We start from the raw sequence: 21,888 nt of genomic DNA, 5'->3' as shown, positions 1-21,888 counted from the left end.
TTTAAATGTCCACTCTGTGGTTAAACCTTTATGTATCTTTCTCATTACATAAATCTGTGGTTATATGCAGAGAACGTTTTGAAAGAAAGACAACCTGCCATTAACTAAAAAAAAACCAATAAAAAGAAATCAGATTCCCTGGGAGAGGAAGCACTGACTCAAGGGTTGAAAACCGGTGAAGAAGCTGTAAACAAAGGCTTGTGATAAATGGGAATGAGCTGCGTTAGAAGAAGGTGCCTAGTGGGGTACAGCAAACATAATTAATGGGACCTTTGGCCACAAATCTTTTTTTAATATATTTTTGAAGTTCTTTATTACTGATCTGAAGCTAGAGGAAAGTCTATTAGTGAGATGTACTGATGATAGCAAGCTGGAGGTATTGCAGGTGCTAGCAAAGAAAGTGGGAAATAAGGCAGTGGGAGGTAGAAGGAGATTGAGGTCTTGGTGGGAGCGTGAGATATTTGGGGAGGGGCAGGAGGGTTAATCCCAACGGCAGATATTCGGCCGTGTTTAGAAGGCTGCGATGGGACAATGCGGCCCAGCGTTCACCGGTGGCCTTTTCAAAGGCTTCCATGTGGGCACCCAGGCAGGGACTGATTTTCACGGAGGAGTCTGGCCGTGTGAACTCAATAACGGCAGTTTATTATCAGGAGAACTGGCAAAGTGATTAGGAACCTGAGTGATTACTGCATGAGGGGAAGAGTGCTGAAGTGGTCTATCTGGGTAGATTATTTAGTGCCCAAAGAACAGTAACACTAATAATCAGCCACTGTTTGAAAAGGCTACGTCCTAAAGTGAGAAATTTTGGAGAAATTTGAGAGAAATTTCGTACTCCATGAAGCAAAAATAGAAGCGATGCTAGAAAATTAGGAGGGAGGAAGTTCAGCATGACTCTAAGGAAACAGTAGTAACATGGTAGAGTATAAAGTATCACCTGTTAAATAAGTTAAATAAACTTATTTCATATTCTTGGCAGGTAGGCAAGGCTGAAGTTTAAATGTCCAAATTGGATATGCCTAAATTCTGGTTACCTGTGTTTGTTCTCAAGATGTTACCAAAAGCCCTTCCTTACAGTGAAACATGTGAGGCTTTGGAACAATATTCCACAAGGAGCTGACAAATACTATTTGCACGTGCCATACTCATTATGTATAGCGTGAAGGATACATGAACTGTCCTACCTGATTTGTGACAGCAGAAGAAAAGGACATCCAGTGTACCAAAGGGTGGCGAATATCCATTAAGGAAGAAGTTCTCCACGCAGTTCGTAATTAGACTGTAAAACTCTCTGCCATGAGAAGTCTTTCCAGCCTCAAATCAAGTAAGAGCCACTATGTAAGTAAGGTAAAATGGGATTGTCTGAGGGATGAGAGCTCATGTGGAGATACTTTTAGATTTCAAACCTTCTTGCTTCAGAGTTGGAGCTGATCTTTAGCTACTGGTTATCAGCAATTGATGCAAGATGATCTTTAAGGTCCCTTCCACGCCAAACCATTCTATGATTGCATTTCTTGCAATTCTCAGCAGGATGTGCTACTGACCATTTCGAATTTGACTTCTGGATGAAGAAATCTGTGGCTCTAGGAACCTGAGTGACCTATCTGATCGTTCCTGCGTTTGCAAGTAATCTTTGAATAGTAGTAGAGAAAACATGAGGCGCCTTGGTTTTGTAACATGGATCATACCTTCATTAGTATTCCTGCTTATCTCTTGCATTCCTGACTACAGCCCCAGGAATGCTGCCTTTTTGGATTTTGTCTGAAAAATGCATGAAATAAAAAATTATAAATCGTTCTGGTCCTATTACCATGTGATTTGATTCTGTGGTGGCGAGCTGGTGCAACAAGCTCTGCAAGTCACCAAACAAGTGTAAAGAGGGAAAAAATACCCTCCAGGTCTCTATCAGAGGTAGTTGCTTTCTGCTCTGTGCTCGTCTGTGTCCTGGACTTGGGGTGAAATTCCATATCCCTTTGTTGTTATTGTCCTCTCGCCGTTGTGTGGCAGGTTGCTAGGTGAAACATCGCTGTTCCTGCTAGCTCTTTCATCCCTTCTTCTCATGGCAAGGCACAAGATTTGGGGGGGAGGCTGGTTTTGTTTTATTTCTGCCTGCTTTTGAACAGGGAGTCTGTAGAAATTTCTCATAATTTGAATTTCTTTTACTTCTGTTATTATGTCTTTTTGACATTGGAGCAGAAAATGTTTCTTCAGTTTACTCTGTCTTGTCACATTGGTTTTATGCAAAGAAGAGTCCTTGCATTATGTTTGATGTCTTCCAGTTTCCACTTACAATTTAGTAACTGATTTATCATTTGGAAGCAGATTACTTCAGCTGAGCACACTGTACGGAAGTGAAGGAGTCTGTTGCAGAGTGTTGCATAGCAACTTTATTGAACAGAAAGTGTATACATGTGCTAATGCTTGGTGTGTAAGTGCAGAAATACTTATGTGGAGGTATAGGCATTAGAAATATAATGTTATATTCTTATTACTAGCTGTGCAGGAAATAGAATTTCAGATTCGTGGGAAGTTCTGCTCTTTCTAAATGTGTTTTTTTTTTCTCAGTCAGGACAAGAATAAGTGTTTCCTATCCATTTTAATAGGGTTTTATTCTGCCTAATTTTAGATGGCTTGTTTGTCTTTTTTTTTTTTCCTATGCTTTGTCATGACAAAGAAGTTTAAAAATCAAAAAACCTCGGCCATGCCATTCTAGTATAAACATGCTTTCCTCTTCTCTTGTCCTCTTTTTTGCTAAATGATGTTTCAATAACTATCACAACACTGAAGTGTTTCCATTTCAATGAAATAGCGGGGTTTTTTGCTGGTAAATGTGCTGTGTAGGAAAATCTTGGTCTAGCTCCATTTTTCTTTATTAATTATTGTTATTATAGTAGCTCCATGGGTCTAAATAAACTGGAGTTTTCTACTTTTCTTCTACAGATCTCACAGATATAAACCAAGCCTTCATAGTTTAATCTTCCTCATGTTTAAGAGTGGTTGAGTGAGACCCAGTGAGTGTCACTGGCTGACTCAGGAATACAACTGGCATCTCCTAACTCTTAGCTCCACGTTCAGCTCACTGAACCAAAGCACCAATATAAAAATAGTCTGAAGCAGCTGAACCCTGGCACAGGAAAAGCAGATGTTTTGTATTTATATGCCTGCCTTAAATCTGTATTCCACACCAAGCTGCCTGTGTTTGGTGCTGTAACAGTGCCTAAGACCGAGCAGTCTGGCTATGAACCTCATGCTTGGCACGGGGGAAAAGTGATGACATTTACTTCTCTAAATGTGTTTTTGAAGGACTAATTTCACTGATGAGCGTGTGTGAAATTAGCTTCTGACTGAGATATATTAGGTTGTAAAACAGCCTCATTTACAGCTAGATGAGACAAAAAGCAAGTGCGTTTGACGGGCACAGTCTTGCCCTACCAGCTGGAAATGCAAAGGGATTATGAGATTCCTCTTCTAAGCCCTCCCCTACAAGGTCTTTGCTTCAGATGCCTCAGTCTTTCTGAAAGAGGACTGTCACTTGCTTGTTCCCTTCTGTTGCTGAGTCCCTTTCAAAAACGTGCTGTTCCATTTGACTATATTGGAAATATGTTTTTTCCCCTCACAGCTTTATTTGTGAAGCGATAACTGAAACTCATATTGTTGTATTTTCCAAATATTTAAATTTACCCCATCCACAGTTCTTCATATAAGCAGCTCTGTAAATATTTATCATCACATCTCAGCGACACACAAACCGTACTTAGAACCATGTGCAGACGTGTACGCACGCAGGTTTATCCACACCCAGCCGCAGTCCTGAGCAGGTTAGTACAGGGACAAGAGGGAGGTTCTCTCGCAGCAACCATACACAAATGTTAAGAGGTCAAAAAGCCCTTTTCATTCCCTGGTCAGGCTATGTGTGACTCAAATGCATCCAAAGACAAAGCTGCCAGCTTTTTGTAGGCTCTGTCCCAGGCAGGCAGGCAGTGAAAGGAGGGAGAAAAGCTGATGGGAGATGAACTTGACCGACAGGGTCGAGTTCAGTCTATATCCTCTGTTCCCAAACCAATCTCCTCGCGAAGTGGAGCGAAGCACTGAACAGAGCAATGTGATTTATGCCTGGAGCAGGCCATTAAAGGATGCCTTTCCTCAGAGAAGGGGTCAGATCAGAGATGGAAACATAACTTGGAGCTGCGCTTTCCTCTATGTGGAGCTCTTTATCAAGTCAGTCAAGCCCTAAATGAGACAGGCGTGTTCAGGATACAGGGAAACTGCGGGAGGGGAAGCGGAGCAGCGTGAGGATCGATAGAGACGAGGCAGAGAAGGAGTGGGATTTGAAAGAGAAGTGCACAAGCAGTGAGCGGCAGGCTTTGTCGGGTACAGCGTGCGAAGGTGTGATGCACCTTTGTGTAGGATGATACAGAGAAACGGCGGTGGAGGAAGGGCAAGGACTAGTATAAAGAAAGTTTGTTAACTCTCAGATAAATATGCTGGATGAGTTTGCAAATGAATGCTTCTCTGGGGCTTTTTAGCCAACTGAGCGGGCTGGGACAGATCCACATCATGTAGTGCTGGAGGAAGTCTTGAGTCACTGAAGACAGGCTTCAGTTTTATTTACTTGTCTGATCTCAGTGCTGGTTTTCATGTGCGTTCCACAGTGTGCAATATATTGCCACATGTTTACATGGATAATCAAAGTAAATTTGGGAGAAAAATAAACCAAAGATAATTATATCTCTGTGTTAGTGTAGCATCATGGCAGGGATCTAGAGAACGCTGAAGAGCAGAAAATGTAGACCTGGTAATGCCTTATTTTGTGCCATATGTTGCTTAGTTCCTTTTTTTGTGGCCACAGATCATGGGAGAAAGTCATCTTTCCCACTCTGAACCAGTCTGCTCAATTTCACTGTTATTATAAACAAGTGTTCAAAAGGCACAAATTGTGTGCTGGTAGGATGTCAGATGAATTTAAAACCATGAGATCTGAAAAAAGAAAAGGGAAAAAAAATCACAGATTATTTTTATTTTTCCCCTGGCTTTCAGACCTTTAGACCTATGACTCGGATCTTGTAGTCGTCTTTTTTCCCCCCACAGTAGTGAGAAATAGAAACTTCTTCCTTTTTTTTTTTTTTATTGTGATCCGAGATTATCAAGTCATAGCAAGATTTCACGCCTGAAGGTTTATGCCACGCATCCTGAGACTCCCGATAAAAATCACAAGAGTTAGCAACAGCACTTTGGAGTTTGTGTTATTGGAAGTAAAGCAAACCTGGGAAAAAAAAACAACAACAAACAAACCAAAAAAACAAAAAACCCAACCAAAAACCAGTCGTAAAGAGACCTTCGCTGGAATCTTTATTTTTCCCTTCTCCTCTAGGGGAACTTGCACAGCCAGAATTTAAAAAATGCTCAGCACCTCACAGCTCCCATTGTGACAATTCTGCTGCCTGTTCAAACAAGCTTAGCCTCTGGTGTACACAGTGCTCTCGAAAGCCCAGCCACGTATTTTGCTGCCTAAATGGGAGCTGAGCTGTTTTGCAAAATCTGTCTCATGGGACCTATCAAGCAATGGATACCATGGAAATGTGAGCAATAATGACAGTGTATTATGGGGTGAAAGATAATGTCATATTACACTAATGCAAATTACACTTCGTGTGTGTGGGAAGGATAATTTACAACCATAACCTTAAATTTCTTGATCTTCGTGTATTTTGGGCCTGATTCTCCTCTTCATACACATTTCACCTAACATCACATCACTGCCTGCAGTAGAAAGAAACATGATTCATGCTAGTGACAGCAAGAGGATATTAGCTCTCTTAAATGTTAACCAGAAGTTGCATTAACACTGTTTTACATAATATTTTGCATTATTCTGTCCTACTTACGCAGCACTACAGATGTGTAAAGAACTTAAGGGTATTTATAGAACAGAGACGAGTGGCTCGCAGCCATGGCACTGGAGATACTTTTTGTCCCCAGTGTTAGGTGACCCCCCAATTCCGAAAGAAAAGCTGGCACTGTATATTTTTAATAGAGTTTTCACTGAAAGTGAGTGCAATCATCATTGCAGTGATAAATGGGGAAAAAAACGAGATGATCGGTGAATGAACAACAGTAGCAGGTGGTAGTAGGTGTTGCTTATTAGATGTTCAGTATTAGAAAAAAGAACAGAACAGCAGCAATCCCCCAGAGAGACACCTCTCAGGAATAATCTGACACCTGACATCACTCTCCAAGACAAGGTTACTTAACAGCCCAAAGCTTCCAAGGGTTAGTGGGGAGAGTGAGTGATGAAGGGGGCTCCCGACTGAGACTTTTGCCTGTGTCTGTTTCTGCTCATGCATGGAGATTATGTGGCTACCGACCGTGCTATGGTGGCACATACCAAACATGAGTGTCTGTGGTGGCGAGCTTTGTGCTGCTACCCGTGGACCTTAGTTGGGCTCAGAGCATCCCTAATAAGTTGCACAGAGCATCCCTAATAGGGTGCAGCCTGCTGCAAAACTGAGGTGTTTCCTGTTCGGATCGCAGCAAAGCATGGACCAAGGCTCCTCTTTTTCCAGGGATGTCAGCATTTAGGTGTCAAAATAAATGCTCTAGATTTTGCCCTCATTTTGAGGCTACTGTAAGCCTGGGGTCGGGTCTGCAATTAGGAGGCCTCACCTCTGGGCTTACTTCTTCAAAGCACCTGGCAGCTCCACCTGGCATGGTTCTAGTTTCTGGTCCCTCTGTATGGCTGGTGAGGCTCTAGTCCATCATGGAGGAACTATTTTATGTGCTGGGTCTTGTGCACCTTGGATGAAGCTGACTCCACAGGGTCTATTTAGAACACCTGACTTTTGTGAAAGGCTTAGAAGGTGAGACTAGAATCTGAGCCTTCAAGCCACAGTTCATTTTTGGCATTATTTATGAAGTGAGAAGATAATTTTCCCTGACCTTGGTGTGTATTTCTCTCAGCATTCTCTAAGTGTTTTTTGCCTTTGATATCTTGATATTCTCTAAAAAAAACCCTTTATAAAGACATCTTCATTACCCTGTGATGGAAACTAGACCTGTTTCTCTGTAGGATTTACTGCAGGTCTCCAGCAAAGGAATGTGGCAATGACTACTTGTGTGAGCCAGGCCAGAGCTCCACAGAACTTGTTGCTCTACACCGTGCTAAAGGAAATCACAATTTTCAAGGTTGCTGACACTTCTGTGTGCTAAGTCTCACTAGGAGAGGCCTGTTTCCTTGACAGGCATATGACATTTGATGGGCAGGTAGGAAGGGAAGCTCTGAGGGAAAACAGCGTATCTCGGGTTTCATTTGCACTCTCTTTTTGGTGGTTGTTTTAGCTGAATGTGTGTTGAGGGGTATTGTAAGTGCTGTGGGTTTTCCTGTCTTCTTTTTCTTCATGATGCTCGCATTGCCCTGACCTGATCCGTCTAAGGTAAGCATCTTGCTCTCGAAGTGAAGAGCAGTGAGGTCTGTGCTAGTCCCTGGCTCCTGAGGGAATTATTTCTACAGTCTCGGAGCAATCTTGAGAAAACTCTTCCTCTTATATTAGTACACTTTAAACCTATGCTGGAGAGCTCTGTTGTCCCAGCAGGGTGAAGCTCTGACCTGAGATTTTTCCTGGAGCTTTAGTCTCTCTTTTGGCTACCTTGGGCTTAAGCTGAGGAGCACGTTGAAAGTAAGGACTGAGGACACTTAGTGCTTGAACTCGATTCAGTATTTTAAGGGAAGTCACTGAACCAAGGCAAGGCTTGATGTGCCCGTGCTACTGAGACAACGAGCAACAGCTTTTTGTACTGGCTGAAGCTTTGTAAGTGCTGGAAATGTCATGCTTTGATATTTTCTGTGTCCGTGGTCAAGCTGAGGAGTGACAAAGTTTTGGATAATTGGAGGTTAGGTCATCAACAGGCTGAGTGGGATGAGGTGTCTGAGCCAGTCAGAGATGCTAGAAAGCTTTGCTTGTTGGCAAGAGCAGGGTGGCAGTGAGGAATGGAGCAGTGCTCCTAAACTGCGGATCATGCTGACAACCTGCAAGTTCAAAACCCCCAGCCCTAAACGTATCCTACAAACACTCTGGAAATGAGACAAAGAAATCGGTGAAAATGTATGTTTGCAGGAGAGTCCTTAGTTAGGAGGAATACAGAAAGGAAGCTGTGGGTTATAGTAACGATGAACTTTGCAGTGCATCTGCTGGACACACACAGAGCTGATCAGTTTCTCTTTGCAGCAGTTTGGCCCCACGTTTTAGCTGATGTAAACAAATGCAATGTGTGAAATGACGGCTGAACCTCAGATCAGTGAGAAATCAGTGAAGAGGGCCACGAGCTGGGGCACCAGCTTGCACTGTGCACACAAACTGAGACTATCTTAACTACAGAGGTTAGATGCAAAAAAAAGAGGTGCATCTCTGTGTACTTTTGTACCTTCTGCACGAATACAATCTATCTGCTGGAACAGTTCCTCACTTCTGAAAATTCCTGTAAAGGAGCATTCACAGGAAAACCCTGCCAACCCCATGCTAGCTGGGTGGACTGCCATGTGTCCTGGGGCAGGGGAGGAAGGAAAGAAGGCATGCTTGGACAAGCGGCCTGGCTGAGGGACAAAATGACGCTTTGGTCTCTGCGCTGCAAGATGTCCTGCCAGCTATAGTCACGAGTGCTGATGGGAAAGACAATTGGTGACCAGGCCCATGATGTGGATAAGATGGGTCCTAAGAATTATGTTCTCTTCCATATGGTTTCCCTTAAGCAAGGGAATGATTGCCTCAAACTGCTGCCTCCTTTTGACTCCATGTGTGTTAGCTTTGTCCCTCACTGTACTGCTGGATGGGTCTCAAAAGCATCAGAGGTGAATGAGAGATAAGAAACCAAAAAGAGCAGGGTTTCTCATCCCCTCTCCTCAGCCAGTCATTCGTTCAGATCATGGAGTAATTAGTGCCGGGGAGTGAATCAGCTCAGCTGTTGGGCCTCACTCTTGGAAAAAGGCAGGTGGAGAGAAGGCAAAGCGACAGAGTGCTGCTGAGCAGGAGCAGGAGGAGGCGGTGGCAAGCCGCTGGGCACACCTGTGCTGCGCAGCTGGCTCCGGCTGTCTGGAGCTCGCCCCCTCTCCAGCCCTGCCCGGTGGCTTGCCACTGCCACCGCCACGCTTTCCCCGGGGCTGGCACGTGCCAGGCGAGCCTGCTTAGCTGTGACGGCCAGGCTAATCAGGGTTGATGGTAAGTGTCTGGAGGGAGCTACAGTCACTGTAGCGTCTACAGAGTTTGTCAGGAAGGGTCTCTGGATGCCACGGGAGTGAGGCAAAGGATTCGCTTTGTCCGAACCCGGGAGAGATCTTGGCGACTCTGCTTTGTCTTTTGGCTTTGCTCAGCCTTGTGCTTCCCTCTAACAGCTCGCTCCCCAGCTCTCCTCTCACCCTCCCACTGCATCTCATCCCTGCGACATACTTTCCCCCTGATGACCACTGCCTGTTGGAGCAGTAAACCCATCTCTGTTGTGCTCCCGCAGGATATCCTACCAGGATTAGCCCTGCAGTGAGGTCCCATCAAGCACCCTTCCTCACCCCTTGCCTGAGGGCATGAGTGAGCAGCAGGGAAGCATTATCAGAGCGTCTGTTTCATGAGATCCTTCCTTGGATGCCCACAGCTGATGTGTTTCGTTTCCTCCTTTCCCCTGGTCTCCTTGTGAGGGTGAGTGGGGGAGAGAAAAGGCCTTTCAGTGCCCACACCTGGCACTCATGAATATTTCATGTTTCTAGCTTTTCTTCCCCTTGAAGAGTAAAACCTTTTCATATTTGATGCCCTGGGAGCCTGTATGGTTGCTGAATGTTGCTTCATCGATGTTTTTCCTCCAGACTGCCCAGCCCCTCTTCCTTTCTCTTCTCAGGGAACGTCTCCTTTTTTCAAAGGCTGCTTCAGAAAAGGTCATAGTCCCTTTCATATTCCCTCCTTGCTGTGAGCCAGCGTGGCTTCTGCTCTGCCAATGGTAAAGGACAATTGGGGATGTGGGGAAAGGCAGCAGCGGGGAAGGAAGCCGGGAGATGAGCACATGTACACTGCAGAGCAGTGCAGAAGCAGAGAGGAGTTGTAGGCACAGCGAGAGAAAAGTAAAGGGCAGAGGAGCAGGCGGAGGCAGCAGAAGGTAGGAAGGAGGCAGCAGCAGGACTTTGCTGAAGAACCGGCTTTCTAGCATCTTCCAGAAGTTGACATGCAAGATGTGCCAGTGTTGCTGTGGATGGGGTCTTGTCCAGCAAAGGCCCCTTGGAAAAGAGAGGTGTCCTAGTTCTCCAAGGCAGGATGCTCTCAAAGCTGCACTGACAAATATGCCTTCTACCTGTTTCCATTGCCTTGCAGCTGCTGTAGAGACCTTGTTATCTCAGCCACCAGGGTTTGCAGTAAATCATCACCCTCCATCCTGAGGCTTTTCAGCCTTTCTCTCTCTTTCCCTGACACCTTGTGAGTGCTTGAGTAACCAGGGACCATTTGCAGCATGCTCACCGTCAGGCTGTGCGGACCTCAAAACACACACTGCTCTGTGGGTCCTGCCTGAGTGGGGCTCATCCCCTCCTGCCCATGAAAGCATTCAAACATCTGGCAGTAAGGATCCTTCCTTGGAGACCCACAGCAGGTGCCCTCACATGGCTGCTGGACCAGCCCGTCCCTTCCTGGGTCCAGGGGACTGCAAAGCCTCAGCTGTGAACATACCCATGCAGGGCTGCCAGCTCAAGGGATGGGGAGGCTGTGAGGACTTCCTCCCAAAGTGCCCATAGGGGCTGGCACAGGTGCAGGAGAGGCACTGCCAAAATGCTGTAGCAGAGGATGGGGCTCAGGGACTTGGGCATGAGTATTGCAGGCAGCAGGGGAGGCTAACAGCGGTGAGAACAAAGGTACTGAGCTTGTGTTTACACTATACCTTTCATATATGTGTAAGTAGTAGCTGAAGTGCCTCCACTAACTGGGTGGACTCAGCAGAGGAGGTCCATTTTGTTTCCTGATGGAAAACTGATGCCTCTGGTGAAAAATGGTTTCCCAGAGCAATTGCTTTGTGGATGAGGACAAGAAGCAAAAGAGGCTTTGCACAAAGTGAAGTGATGGATTTGTTTTAGAGGTGGTTGGCCCACAGGAGAATTGTAGTTGATGTTTGGATGGGTGTAGCTTCAGCGTTCCTGCTTTTGGAAAAGCCAATCTTATATCCACAGTCAGCGTCAATGGGCAGAGAAGGATGACTCTGTTCAACTGACAGATTTTTTAAAAATTAAAATTAGGTTTCATTTGGACTTAGAAATGGAACCCACTGATGCTGAAATTCTTTGTGATCTGGAAAAGACACCAAATGCTGGGGCCACCTGCCGGTTCTTGGGTTATGGGCCCAGGTAGCCCAGAAGGCCTAGCATGAGGCAATTGCCGTGATCCTGGAGCTGTGGATAGCACAACGCTCTACAGTCAGTAGACCCTCTGAGAGTCAGGATGGAGAACGTATGGGCAGGCAGGATGTTTCCAAGGAAAAGGCAGGCAAGTTTTGCAAGTTGCTTGTCTTCTCTCAGAACATGGACAAGATCAATTTTTTCAAATTCTGACCTGACAAGTGTGTTGTCTGTAAAACTCTGGTGAGGATGTCTGTTCTATCCATTCTGTGTTTCAGTGTAAGGGTAATCTCATTCTTCCCATTCTCTCTGCTCTGAGATGGAGCGAGTGTCAATTGATCTGAAAAACATCACTCCCTCTTGCAGTGCTGCTGGCACAGCTTCCTGCATCACTTGCCTCTCCCTGATGCACTGACCAGGACGGTTTATGGGAACTACTGAGCTCATGCTGTGAAGCAGTGTTAACACCGGGAATGCGCTGCACTGCAGTGAGGGCGTGCGGCTTTAAAGCCAGAGCGTTGTGCAGAGCGTTGCTCCAGAGCCTGGCAGGTGGCAGCGACAGGCAGCGGGGGCTGCGGCTGTGCTGTTGGACTTTGCGAGGTGATGGATCAGAAAGCCATCGGTGACTCATGGCATGTCCACCATCCCCAGTGAGCAGCTGGAACTGCACCCCTGCGCTGCTGAATTACTGATGAACTGTCTAGAAACTGCCTTAACTGGTGACTAGTGATGCAGCTGGGCAGTCAGGCAAGCAGGGCTTTAACTGCTGCTCCACAGTCTGGCCTTAGAGCTAGTGCCATCAGTTCCTTGTCCTTCATGATCCCATGTAGCCATCCTAAAGCATCTTCTCCTTCCTAAACATCACCTACCTGCAAATACCACTCCTGTCTCTCCAACCCCCATCTGTCCCTGAAACATTCCCTCCTGAGCTAAACCAGTCCCATGCCCCATGTCAGGCACCCTTCTCCCTCTCCTTTCGATGTGTGTGCACCCACGCCTGCGTGCTCCCCACAGAAACCACTCCCCTCCCTTCTCCATGGTGTGAGCAGTCTGGGGAGTAGAGACAGAACATAATGCACAGCGTCGTGTGGCTAATTACTTGATGCTGGGCACACAAGAGGGATTAACTAGTGCCTCAAAGGGCTGTCAGAGAATCCTAATCTCATCTTCCCCTCCTCTTTTCCCTTCTACTGCCATCTGAAGTAATGAGCTGGTTATAAATACCTAATTAGCTAATTATTTGCTGGCCTACATGAACATCTTCGGTGAAGGAACTCCCTGAGCCCCTGGGGGAGGGAACCCCATGGAGGCAAGGAGAGACGACTGTGTGAGGTGTGCGTGGGGGTAAAGGCCGTATGGTGGTCCTCAGAAGGATTTCTAGACTTTCGCCATCCGTGGAGAGCAGAGGAAAAGTCATTAGCTCTGTGGGGAAACGAGCTTAGCCTTACTCCTACTTGTGGCTATGTGAGCTGAAGAGCCAGGGAGAAATAAAACTACAGAAAGAATTCATTAGGTAATTAAGGAAAAAAAAAAAAAGGCCAGAGGTGCTGTGCCAACAGCATTTTGGGCTGTGCCTGCTACCTGTGTGCTCCATCCTGTTGGGATGGAGGTCTTGACAAGAGAGGAGAGTGTGGTCTCCATAATTGTCCCCTGATGAGATTGTCTGAGAAGACTAATTTATGCCAGTTGTTTGCGTGTGCTAGAGAGATTCATCCTGCTAGGCAGGCTGGGCTTGGGCCATCAGTGATGTTCTCATGGGTTGCAGCATGCAGTCCTCAAACTAACCTGGATGACTTTCAGTCCGAGCCATCTGAGGATGGGGCTATTGAGTCGCCGTGCACCTTTGGGACAGAGTTTTCACTCCGTTGCCCTTTTGCAGGGAATGAAGAGCAAGGGATATCAGTCAGACAGCTGATGGTACCTGAAATGTCATTCACTTTTCTTCTTGCTGCTGCAGACAGGCCCAGGGTTAAGAGATCATGGCATCACAGCAGCTCTGCTGGCTGCCTGTCAGCAGAGGTTACAACAAGAAAGAGCAATGATCATAAATCTAGCCTGGTTTTGGTAGTAATTAATTTCCAACACTCTGCTTTTATCTTCCTGTGGCGTGGTTGTTTTTTTTTTCTGGTTTGTCTCCTGAATTTTCCTTTCTTTTCCCTCACCTCTTCCCTTTCTCTCTCTCTTTCTCTGTTCCTTCATCCCACATTTACTCCTTTCGGCTCTCTTCTCCCGCTGCAGGCATGCGCATCCTTGTGAACTTGCTCCTGGACACCTTGCCCATGCTGGGGAACGTCCTTCTTCTTTGCTTCTTTGTCTTCTTCATCTTCGGCATCATTGGGGTGCAGCTGTGGGCTGGGCTGCTCCGCAACCGCTGCTTCATGGAGGAAAACTTCACAATGTGAGTACCTGGGAGGTGATGTCCCCTTTCTTTCTTCTGGACGCATTTATCTTTCCACTTCCCTGCACTCATGTCTTCTGCTGCTTGGCTTTCTGTGTACTCTGAATGGCTGTAGGGTGATACCGTGCAGAGTGTTGGCCACATCTTGCAGTGATTGGAGAGGAAGAGAGGGAAAAGGCAGTTGTTTTTAGTCTGTCTTCACGGTCCACAGATGCCTGGCCTCATTTGGATTTGACCAAGGCACAGATTAGCGTAGCTGCCTCCTCCAACCATGCTCAGGGATTCAAGATGCTGCTCCTACTCCCAGAAATAGTTTAAACTCTGAAACACCAACAATGCCATCTTTATCCTGGTCTTGCTCTCTCTTCAAAAAACAACAAGAGGAGTCTTGTGGAAAGCCATGGTGCTGCCTGATGCTTCCAGGGACATCATTGGCACCTCCAAGGTGGAGCTGAGGTCACTGCTTGGACAGTAGTGTATTACCTCTGGAGGCTTTGGAGGGACATGGGGAAGTTATTGGAAAACATCAGGAGCTGAATTGCCTGTGGGAGATGTCTTGGGGAGGGGACAGAGGGCTGTTGGGAGAAGTGTCCCACAGCTGGGCTTGTAGAAGTGAGAGCATCTGAAAGTGAAGAATGGCTGCTTGAATGAGACAAAAAAAACCATGGGGAAATGTGGGCACAGTCCTGGCAAAGAGAGCTTGGAGCCACACAGGAGTTGATTACTAGTATCTGAAGTTTATTTGGGGGGAGGGGGGCGGGGTGTGTCTCAGAGGGGAGTCTGCAGAGCATGAGGCAGTGGGATGGAAAAGCTGCTGCTTGCTGTGAATTCTCCAGTTAACCTCCTGGGGAGCAGAGCACCAGTTCCAGGGCACAGCTCCTCCTGTTGACTTTCTGGCTTTAGCAGAGCTCAGGCTTTAAAATGTCTTCTTAAAACTGTATAGTAATCACAGGTGTCCTAGCAGTGTAGACTGCTTAAAAAACCCTAAAGCTGTAGATCAGTTTAGACTGATTAAACAATTCTGAAGCTTTAGATCATCTCCAATTGGGAAAAAAAAAAAGTGTGAAAATACAATCTACAGAACAGCAGTGGGGTTGGAGAGTAGGAGCTGCTTAAAACAGCCATTTTCTGTGTTTATATATTCCTTGGGAAAAAATGAATGTTTAGGATGATTATCTTTTATGTAGATTGGGAGTAGTACTACTTTAATGAGTTTAATTACATGCATGCAGAGTTGACGTAACTGAGAAGTGAATTGGGGCCACAGCCTGCGCAGTGACAGATAGTAGAAAATCTTTGGTTGACCACTACTAGAGAAATGAAGTCTGCAGGCACCCGGTTCACCAGCTATGTGGATGTGTAAAGACAGATCTTTGTGGTTTAGTCTGCTTAGTTCGGAATCTGAGACTTCCTCTTTCATCAACACCCGTCCTCTTTCAACGACGCAGTGAAAAAGTCTGCATTCATGCAATGGTGAAAGCTGCGTATTGTAGCACTGCAAGGAATGCACCACATAAAGTTTAATGGAAAATTTTAAATCTCCACCCTTCACTTTTCTCATCATTAGCTCATCTCCAGCTTGGGAAGCATAGATGATTTTAATTTTTCATGCATTTGGAAGGTGCTTACATTATTTGGAAAAAAGCATGTGAACTTGTCATGAAACATTGCACCCGTAATGCCAACTGTCAACGAGGAGTCAAAGTTAAGGTTAAGTCAATTTTAACTTTGCGTTTCCTGATTTTAAGGCTTAACTGTGCAACCTTAATTATGCATGAACTGGATTTTTTGGGGGTTTTTAGAGTACAGAAGGTTCACTGCCAAATGTTATAAAACATGTCCATCAACGGTTACATACATGAGCACATCACAGTAAAGCCTGATGAACTTCCTTAATATCACTGCATCTGATTTAGCTTTGATGCTAATGAGGAGAGTGATCAGAATGCAAACCTCTGCTTTCCAGCTTTTCTTCATCTCCATGAAAGCAGATTGTGTAATTTGGCTTGGAGTGATCTGATGGCAGGGAAAGCTCTGAAAGCTGGGAACTGACCCTGGAAATTGCCTGTTTTCCAGGAATTCTGTCTTCCCTTTCCTTCTCCTGAGGCAATAAACTTGGAAATCCCTTACCCAGTGCAGTCCCCATGTCAGAATTGGAGCTCCCAGCTGCACCAGTGTAGCTGATGGGAAACTGTTAAGGAACTTTATAACTGTGGGGTTTTTATCCTTGCAGACAAGGTGACATTGTCCTGCCCCCTTACTACCAACCTGAGGAAGATGATGAGATGCCCTTTATCTGCTCACTGTCAGGAGACAATGGAATTATGGGCTGTCATGAGATACCTCCGCTAAAGGAGCGGGGCCATGAATGTTGTTTGGACAAGGATGATTATTATTACTACAACTCAGTCCGGCAAGAGTTCAACATCAGTGGTATGTGTGTCAACTGGAACCAGTACTACAATGTGTGCCGTACAGGCAACGCCAACCCGCACAAGGGTGCCATCAACTTTGACAACATCGGGTATGCCTGGATTGTGATATTTCAGGTAAGCCTGAGTTAGCCTCCTAACAAGGCTTGAGCGATTTTTCTTTTTTCCAACTCAATCTTTCTTTGCTCCTATGATGGTTTCTGCAGGGTGTGATAAAGCTGCAGAGGGAAAAGGGCCTTGTAACTACTCTGGCAAAAGAGACCGAGCACACCACAAACGGTGTTCCTGAAGATGGGGAGAGATATAGAGGTGTTCCAGGCCTTTGCTGAAATGAGCTACAGAGAATCGTAGAATGGTTTGGGTTGGGAGGGATCTTAAAGACCATCTAGTTCCAACCCTCCTGCCATGGGCACGGACACTTTCCCCTATATCAGGTTGCTCAAAGCCTCATCCAACCTGGCCTTGAACACTTCCAGGGATGGGGCAGCCACAACATCTCTGGGCAACCTGTTCCAGTGTTTCACCAGCCTCAATGTAAACAATTTCTTCCTTAGACCTAATCTAAATCTACCCGCTTTCAGTTTAAATCCATTGCCCCTTGTCCTATCACTACATGCCCTTGTCAAAAGTCCCTCTCCAGCTTTCTCGTAGGCCCCCTTTAAGTACTGGAAGGCTGCTAGAAGGTCTCCCTGGTGCCTTCTCTTCTCCAGGCTGAACAGCCCCAACTCTGTCAGCCTGTCTTCATAGGAGAGATGCTCCAGCCCTCTGATCATCTTTGTGGCCCTCCTCTGGACCTGCTCCAACAGGTCCATGTCCTCCTTATGTTGAGGCTCCCAGAGCTAAATGCAGTATTCCAGGTGGGGTCTCACAAGAACAGAGGGGCAGAATCCCCTCCCTCCACCTGCTGGCCATGCTTCTTTGGATGCAGCCCAAGATACGGTTGGCTTTCTGGGCTGCAAGTGCACATTGCCAGCTCATGTTGAGCTTCTCATCAACCATCATCCTTCAAGCTGACTTGTACCAGTTTTCCCCTCAATCCAGATCAGAATAGCAAAGGAGCCTATTTATTTATTATTAATCCCCAGCACACGTCGCACATGAGAGCTAAAATCCATCTCTTTTTTCTTTTTTGCTGTCTGTACGCTGTGTCCAGTCCAAGGGGCAGCCCCCGCTGTGATCCAGGGAAATGAACTATTTTAATGAAATATTCCTGCTGTGGACTAGCATGATCTCATAGGCTTTGATGGTATGCCAGTGCCACTGAGGAGTACCACGCTGATTTTCTGGAATGGAAATTTGGCATCCTTAAAATGATTTGTTGTTTCTCACCTTCCTTGGGTTGCAACAGCCCTGCCAGTATCTGCCTGTATACACTGAGGAGTGAACTCTGGAAGCCCACTTCCCTCCTGTTTCTCTTGTTGTTTGTCTTTGCAGGTGATCACACTGGAAGGGTGGGTGGAGATCATGTACTACGTGATGGATGCCCATTCCTTCTACAATTTTATCTACTTTATTTTGCTAATAATTGTAAGTATAAGACTTGATGACTGTCAGTGTTGCAAACTGGTGTTAGGACAGGTGTTAGGTCAGCACAGATACTGAGTAGCAAAGTACTTTACCTGGATTTCTTCTAGGAATCTCAGAAACTCAGCTAGTTGATTTTCATCAAGAGTTGGTGGCAGAATCACATAGTTGTTAGTCAGGTTATTCTCTTTCACTCGAAGATATCCTCAGGATTGATTCCTAGAGATATACACGCTCAGTGTAGGATAACGTTCTCATCCACAGGTCTTCTCTGAAAGTAAACTTCCCGAACCAGTAGGCCCAAAAGCACAGAAACTGTTTTTACATATGCCCTCCTACTTGGTCTCTTTATACGTTTTAAGCTCTTGAGTCTTCTTGAGCCATGTTTTATGGCTTTTGGCAGCACCTGGATGTCTCAAATTCAGGGTCAGTCACACTGAATTACTTCCTCACCATGAACAAAAAGGAGCTCTGCTCCAAAAGTGTCGGCAGTCCAACATAAACTGGCTATGTGAGATCAATTGTGGCTGGTGGGAATGGAAAGAGAAGTGTGTCCATGATGAGAACTTAATAAGCAGTTTATAAACCCCATGGATTTATGCAAATGAAGATTGTTTTGCTATAAGAACGTTTGTTGTTGGTGTCTGGAGAGAGAGAGATAAGAAACATGATGCCATTGCTTCTTCCGTTCCTCAAGCCTCCCACATGTAAGTGCATTTTCTTGGAGAGAATATCCTGTTTCTAACAAGGAAGGATTTTATGTTTATGAAGACTCTCGCACTTTTCCCACAAGGAGACCAAAGTCAAGACCAGAAGAGAAAGACCTAGGATGGATTATGAGAAGTATAAAATCTGTACACAGTTAAGTGCAATTTAGTTCTAGGTCGTTTAGCCAGTAAGGACCTCAGTGCTATCTCCAAAGCCTTTGCATTTGGATGCACTCTTGAAAGGACCTGACTAAGACTCTGCTCTGCACTTACTATTTGTCATATGTGGCCATGGCCTCCTAGAAATAGGATCTCTAGAAGCAGTCACCCAATAACAGACTCATCTGGCACAGGATCTAGTTAAAATTCAAATTGACATGCCGTGATTTGAGAGCAAACAAATCTTGATCCAGTTTCTGAGAAATTCTGCAGCTTGTATATATGGGGAGTGGCACACACAAAAAAAATCTGCTGGTCCGTTCAGGTCAGAGAACTTACGAAAAAGTGGAATCTTCATGGTATCCTTGATTTGTCCCTGCCTTCTGGCCTTCTACCATCACAAGGGAAAGACAAGGAGAGAAAAACAGAAAGATGACCTGCATGAGGCAGGACAGCAGAGGTGAAATACACCTTGAGGAATACTGCTTTTACTTTGAGGCTGGAAAGTCCCAAGGAGAGACAGTGCAGAGGTATGATTGCACATGATGGGAGGGGAGCTCTCCGCTGGCTCTATTCCCAAAGGCAAACTGAACACCACTGCTTTTTGTGAGTTCAGAAAACAATTATCTCCCATAAAGTTTGTTCAGATCTCCCACCATGCACACATACTTGCATATTTAGCACATACTTGCATTTTCGCTTCGAGCAGTGTATCCAGGATACGCAGATTTGTACAACGTGCGGTTCAGCACAGACTTCAATCCTGGCCTCAGACACAGTCTCTCCTGGAGTCAGGAAGGACTGTGCAGAGTCAGTGTTTAGCCTTTGGGGTGGGCATGGCTGTCCTCTGCAGGCCAGTTCGATAAACCGCCCCTCATCCCCTGCTCCAAACTACATAAATTCTGTCAGCATATTTTTGGTTTCTAAGTGGGAACATCCTTCTAGTGCAGGCTAATCTCATGCGGATTCCCAGTGATTCAAACTTTGTCTCTGAATTTGCAGGCGGCTGAAAACCCTCAATTAAGCACTTCACCTGAGATTTTACTGCAGAGTGTCATTGACGTTTCTAGACACTCCCTCCTCATTTGCAGAAGCCATGTAGGTTTATTTCCATCAAACACAGGAGCACATGAACCTCAACCTACTCTGGTGACTGCTCAGAACAAAGGAGCCATATGCTAGATGGGATATTTCCTTTGTCTTTGGTGGAGTTACACCAAAAAAGCATTTAGCCTTTCTCTTACCTTCTTTGCGTGTGCAATGCATCTTTTGCAGTACATAGCAACACCACAATGTGAACTTGAAATCACTTGGTTTCATTTCCCCTCTGAGTCTTCTCATAGAAATTACAATCCCTCTTCAAGTCTCTTGAAGCACAGTCCTTCCAGCCTTCTCCAGGTCAAAAGGTCTGGATTTCTAAGCAGGATTGCTCTGACAGACGTACTTCAAGCCCCGACTCTTTGCTTTTCCACATAAGTCCTAGCCTTGGCTCAGTCTTACTCTTTGGGGGCCAGATCTCCGCAGCCTCTTTTTTAGAGCTGTGCTTTCATCCATGACTTCTCCTTCTGTCACAGAGATGCCTTCAAACGCCTACATAAAGACGTTACCTGTTACTGCTCATCTGGCAGGAAGAAGGCTCCACCACCTGGATATATTCCCAGCATGGTTAGGACTCCTGCATAGACGTGCTCCCCTGTGGGAAAGAGTGCTGGCTGACTCTGGCACTCAGAGTAGTCTTGCAGAACAACCTGGTAGAAGCATTTCATGTATTCAGCAAGTCGTAAATAGCTTCCCCCTCTGCTAGAGATAAGGGAGGTGACATGGAGGAAGGAACGCTTTCACCTCTCGGATCAGTGTTTCATTTGGGTCTTCCTGCTTGAGGTCCAGCTGTCTGTTTGTCACCTCTCTGGCTGCTTGGCCAGTGGTGTGGCTCCTGGGCTAGGGAAAGCTCTTGTGAACTCTCAGGCTGGCCTCCGCATTGGAGCACTTAATGGCCTCCTCAAAGTGCTCTGTGCTTACATATATGGGCTTCAGAAGACAAGCTGGATATCCAGGTGTATGCAATAAAAAAAAGTGGACAAGTCAGCCAGCATCGCCAGCACCAGTGTTGCAGAGACAGGGATCGTCTTGGGATGAACAAGGCCAGCATCTGCTTAATCGACACAGCTTAGTCTCAGGGCTGAACGGGACTCCTGTGTTGGAGCTTTGAATCAATGGTCTCCTCCTGCCTCTGTCAGATGCTTTGTCTGACTCCATGTCAGGCACTTTCGGTTTCCCCGCTCAGCTAGCTGAAATGGATCACTCAATTATGAGCCATCTGGGACCCTTCCTGTCCTCCTTCTAGCTGGCAAGAAGAGTCAAGCTCGGCAGAGCCTTAGAGTTTATGGACTTGCCTGTCGTCTTAAGGATTAAACAAACTCATTTGTTTTGCGTTTGATGTTCCGACCTAAGAGGTTTAAGGATTGGGGGTTAGTTGCCATGTCCAATCCTCCCATTCCTCCCCTTTTTGGTCATCTTTTAGGGACACCACAGCAAATGCTGCCTGTGAGGACAGGGCTTGGTGAACCCTACTCTGGATTCAACTGCAGGCTTTCAGTGGGACCCTGCTGAGGACATCTCTTGCCCTCAGCTCCTCTGCTTATAGCCTACAGAGAAGATGTTGCAAGTCTTAATCTCGTGTTGTTTGTGGAGTCATTGGGAGTTGCAAAGTACCAGTCAGTGTCACAATTAGCATTTCCGAAATGCATGCACAGCTGGAGTCCGGGTGCCCACCCTGCCTTGCTCAGGGCAAGCGGAGGCAGATGATTGAATAGGCAAGCCTGTGCAAGTGTCGTGGGGTGCCGAGGGGTAAGAGAGCTGGACAGTGTGTTGGAGAAGAATTTGGATTCCCAATCATACTCTCATCAGCGAAAACATGCAAGACATCATGGACTAGGGAAAACATTGGGGGAAAGCAAAGGAATTTGAGCACGGCATCGTTTTAATTTTCAAGGCCATGAACAGAAGGGGAAGGGAAAATAAGCTGAAATATGAGCAGGAGGAGAAGGAAGAGAAGGGTTCAGTGATGAAGGGAAACAGAGTTAGAATAGCTTTGAAAGGTGCTGAGAGGATGAGGAGAAAAACAAAGAGCTCTTTATTTTGAGATGGTTTATTGTCTTTATGCTGAATCTGGTTGGGAGGGGCTTCATGTTTCAAAGGCTTATTCAGATGCTGGCAGGGACATCTCCCCTTTGAAATACTGAGAGCTGCTGTATTGAGCCTCTGGACAGAGCTGCTGGGCACCTGTGTGCAAGAGAAAGGGACAACCAAGGGGGCAAG

At 45.9% G+C, this 21,888-nt stretch overlaps 1 protein-coding gene across 2 annotated transcripts in view; it reads left to right on the top strand.

Annotated features, from left to right (window-relative positions):
- CACNA1I (calcium voltage-gated channel subunit alpha1 I) overlaps positions 1-21,888 on the top strand; it is a 166,496-nt gene that overhangs the window by 98,696 nt on the left and 45,912 nt on the right. For both annotated transcript variants that reach the window (XM_086610187.1, XM_086610188.1), the window contains 3 exons: positions 13,589-13,748; positions 15,982-16,297; positions 17,615-17,707. In XM_086610187.1, the coding sequence (XP_086466313.1) occupies positions 13,589-13,748; positions 15,982-16,297; positions 17,615-17,707 (569 nt within the window). The remainder of the gene's footprint in view (positions 1-13,588; positions 13,749-15,981; positions 16,298-17,614; positions 17,708-21,888) is intronic.

This window comes from Tauraco erythrolophus, chromosome 4, assembly GCF_009769465.1.
Source record: "Tauraco erythrolophus isolate bTauEry1 chromosome 4, bTauEry1.pri, whole genome shotgun sequence".
In the NCBI taxonomy this organism is placed as follows: Eukaryota; Metazoa; Chordata; class Aves; order Musophagiformes; family Musophagidae; genus Tauraco; species Tauraco erythrolophus.
Note: the sequence above shows the minus strand (reverse complement) of the source record. Positions and strands in the feature narration are given on the sequence as shown.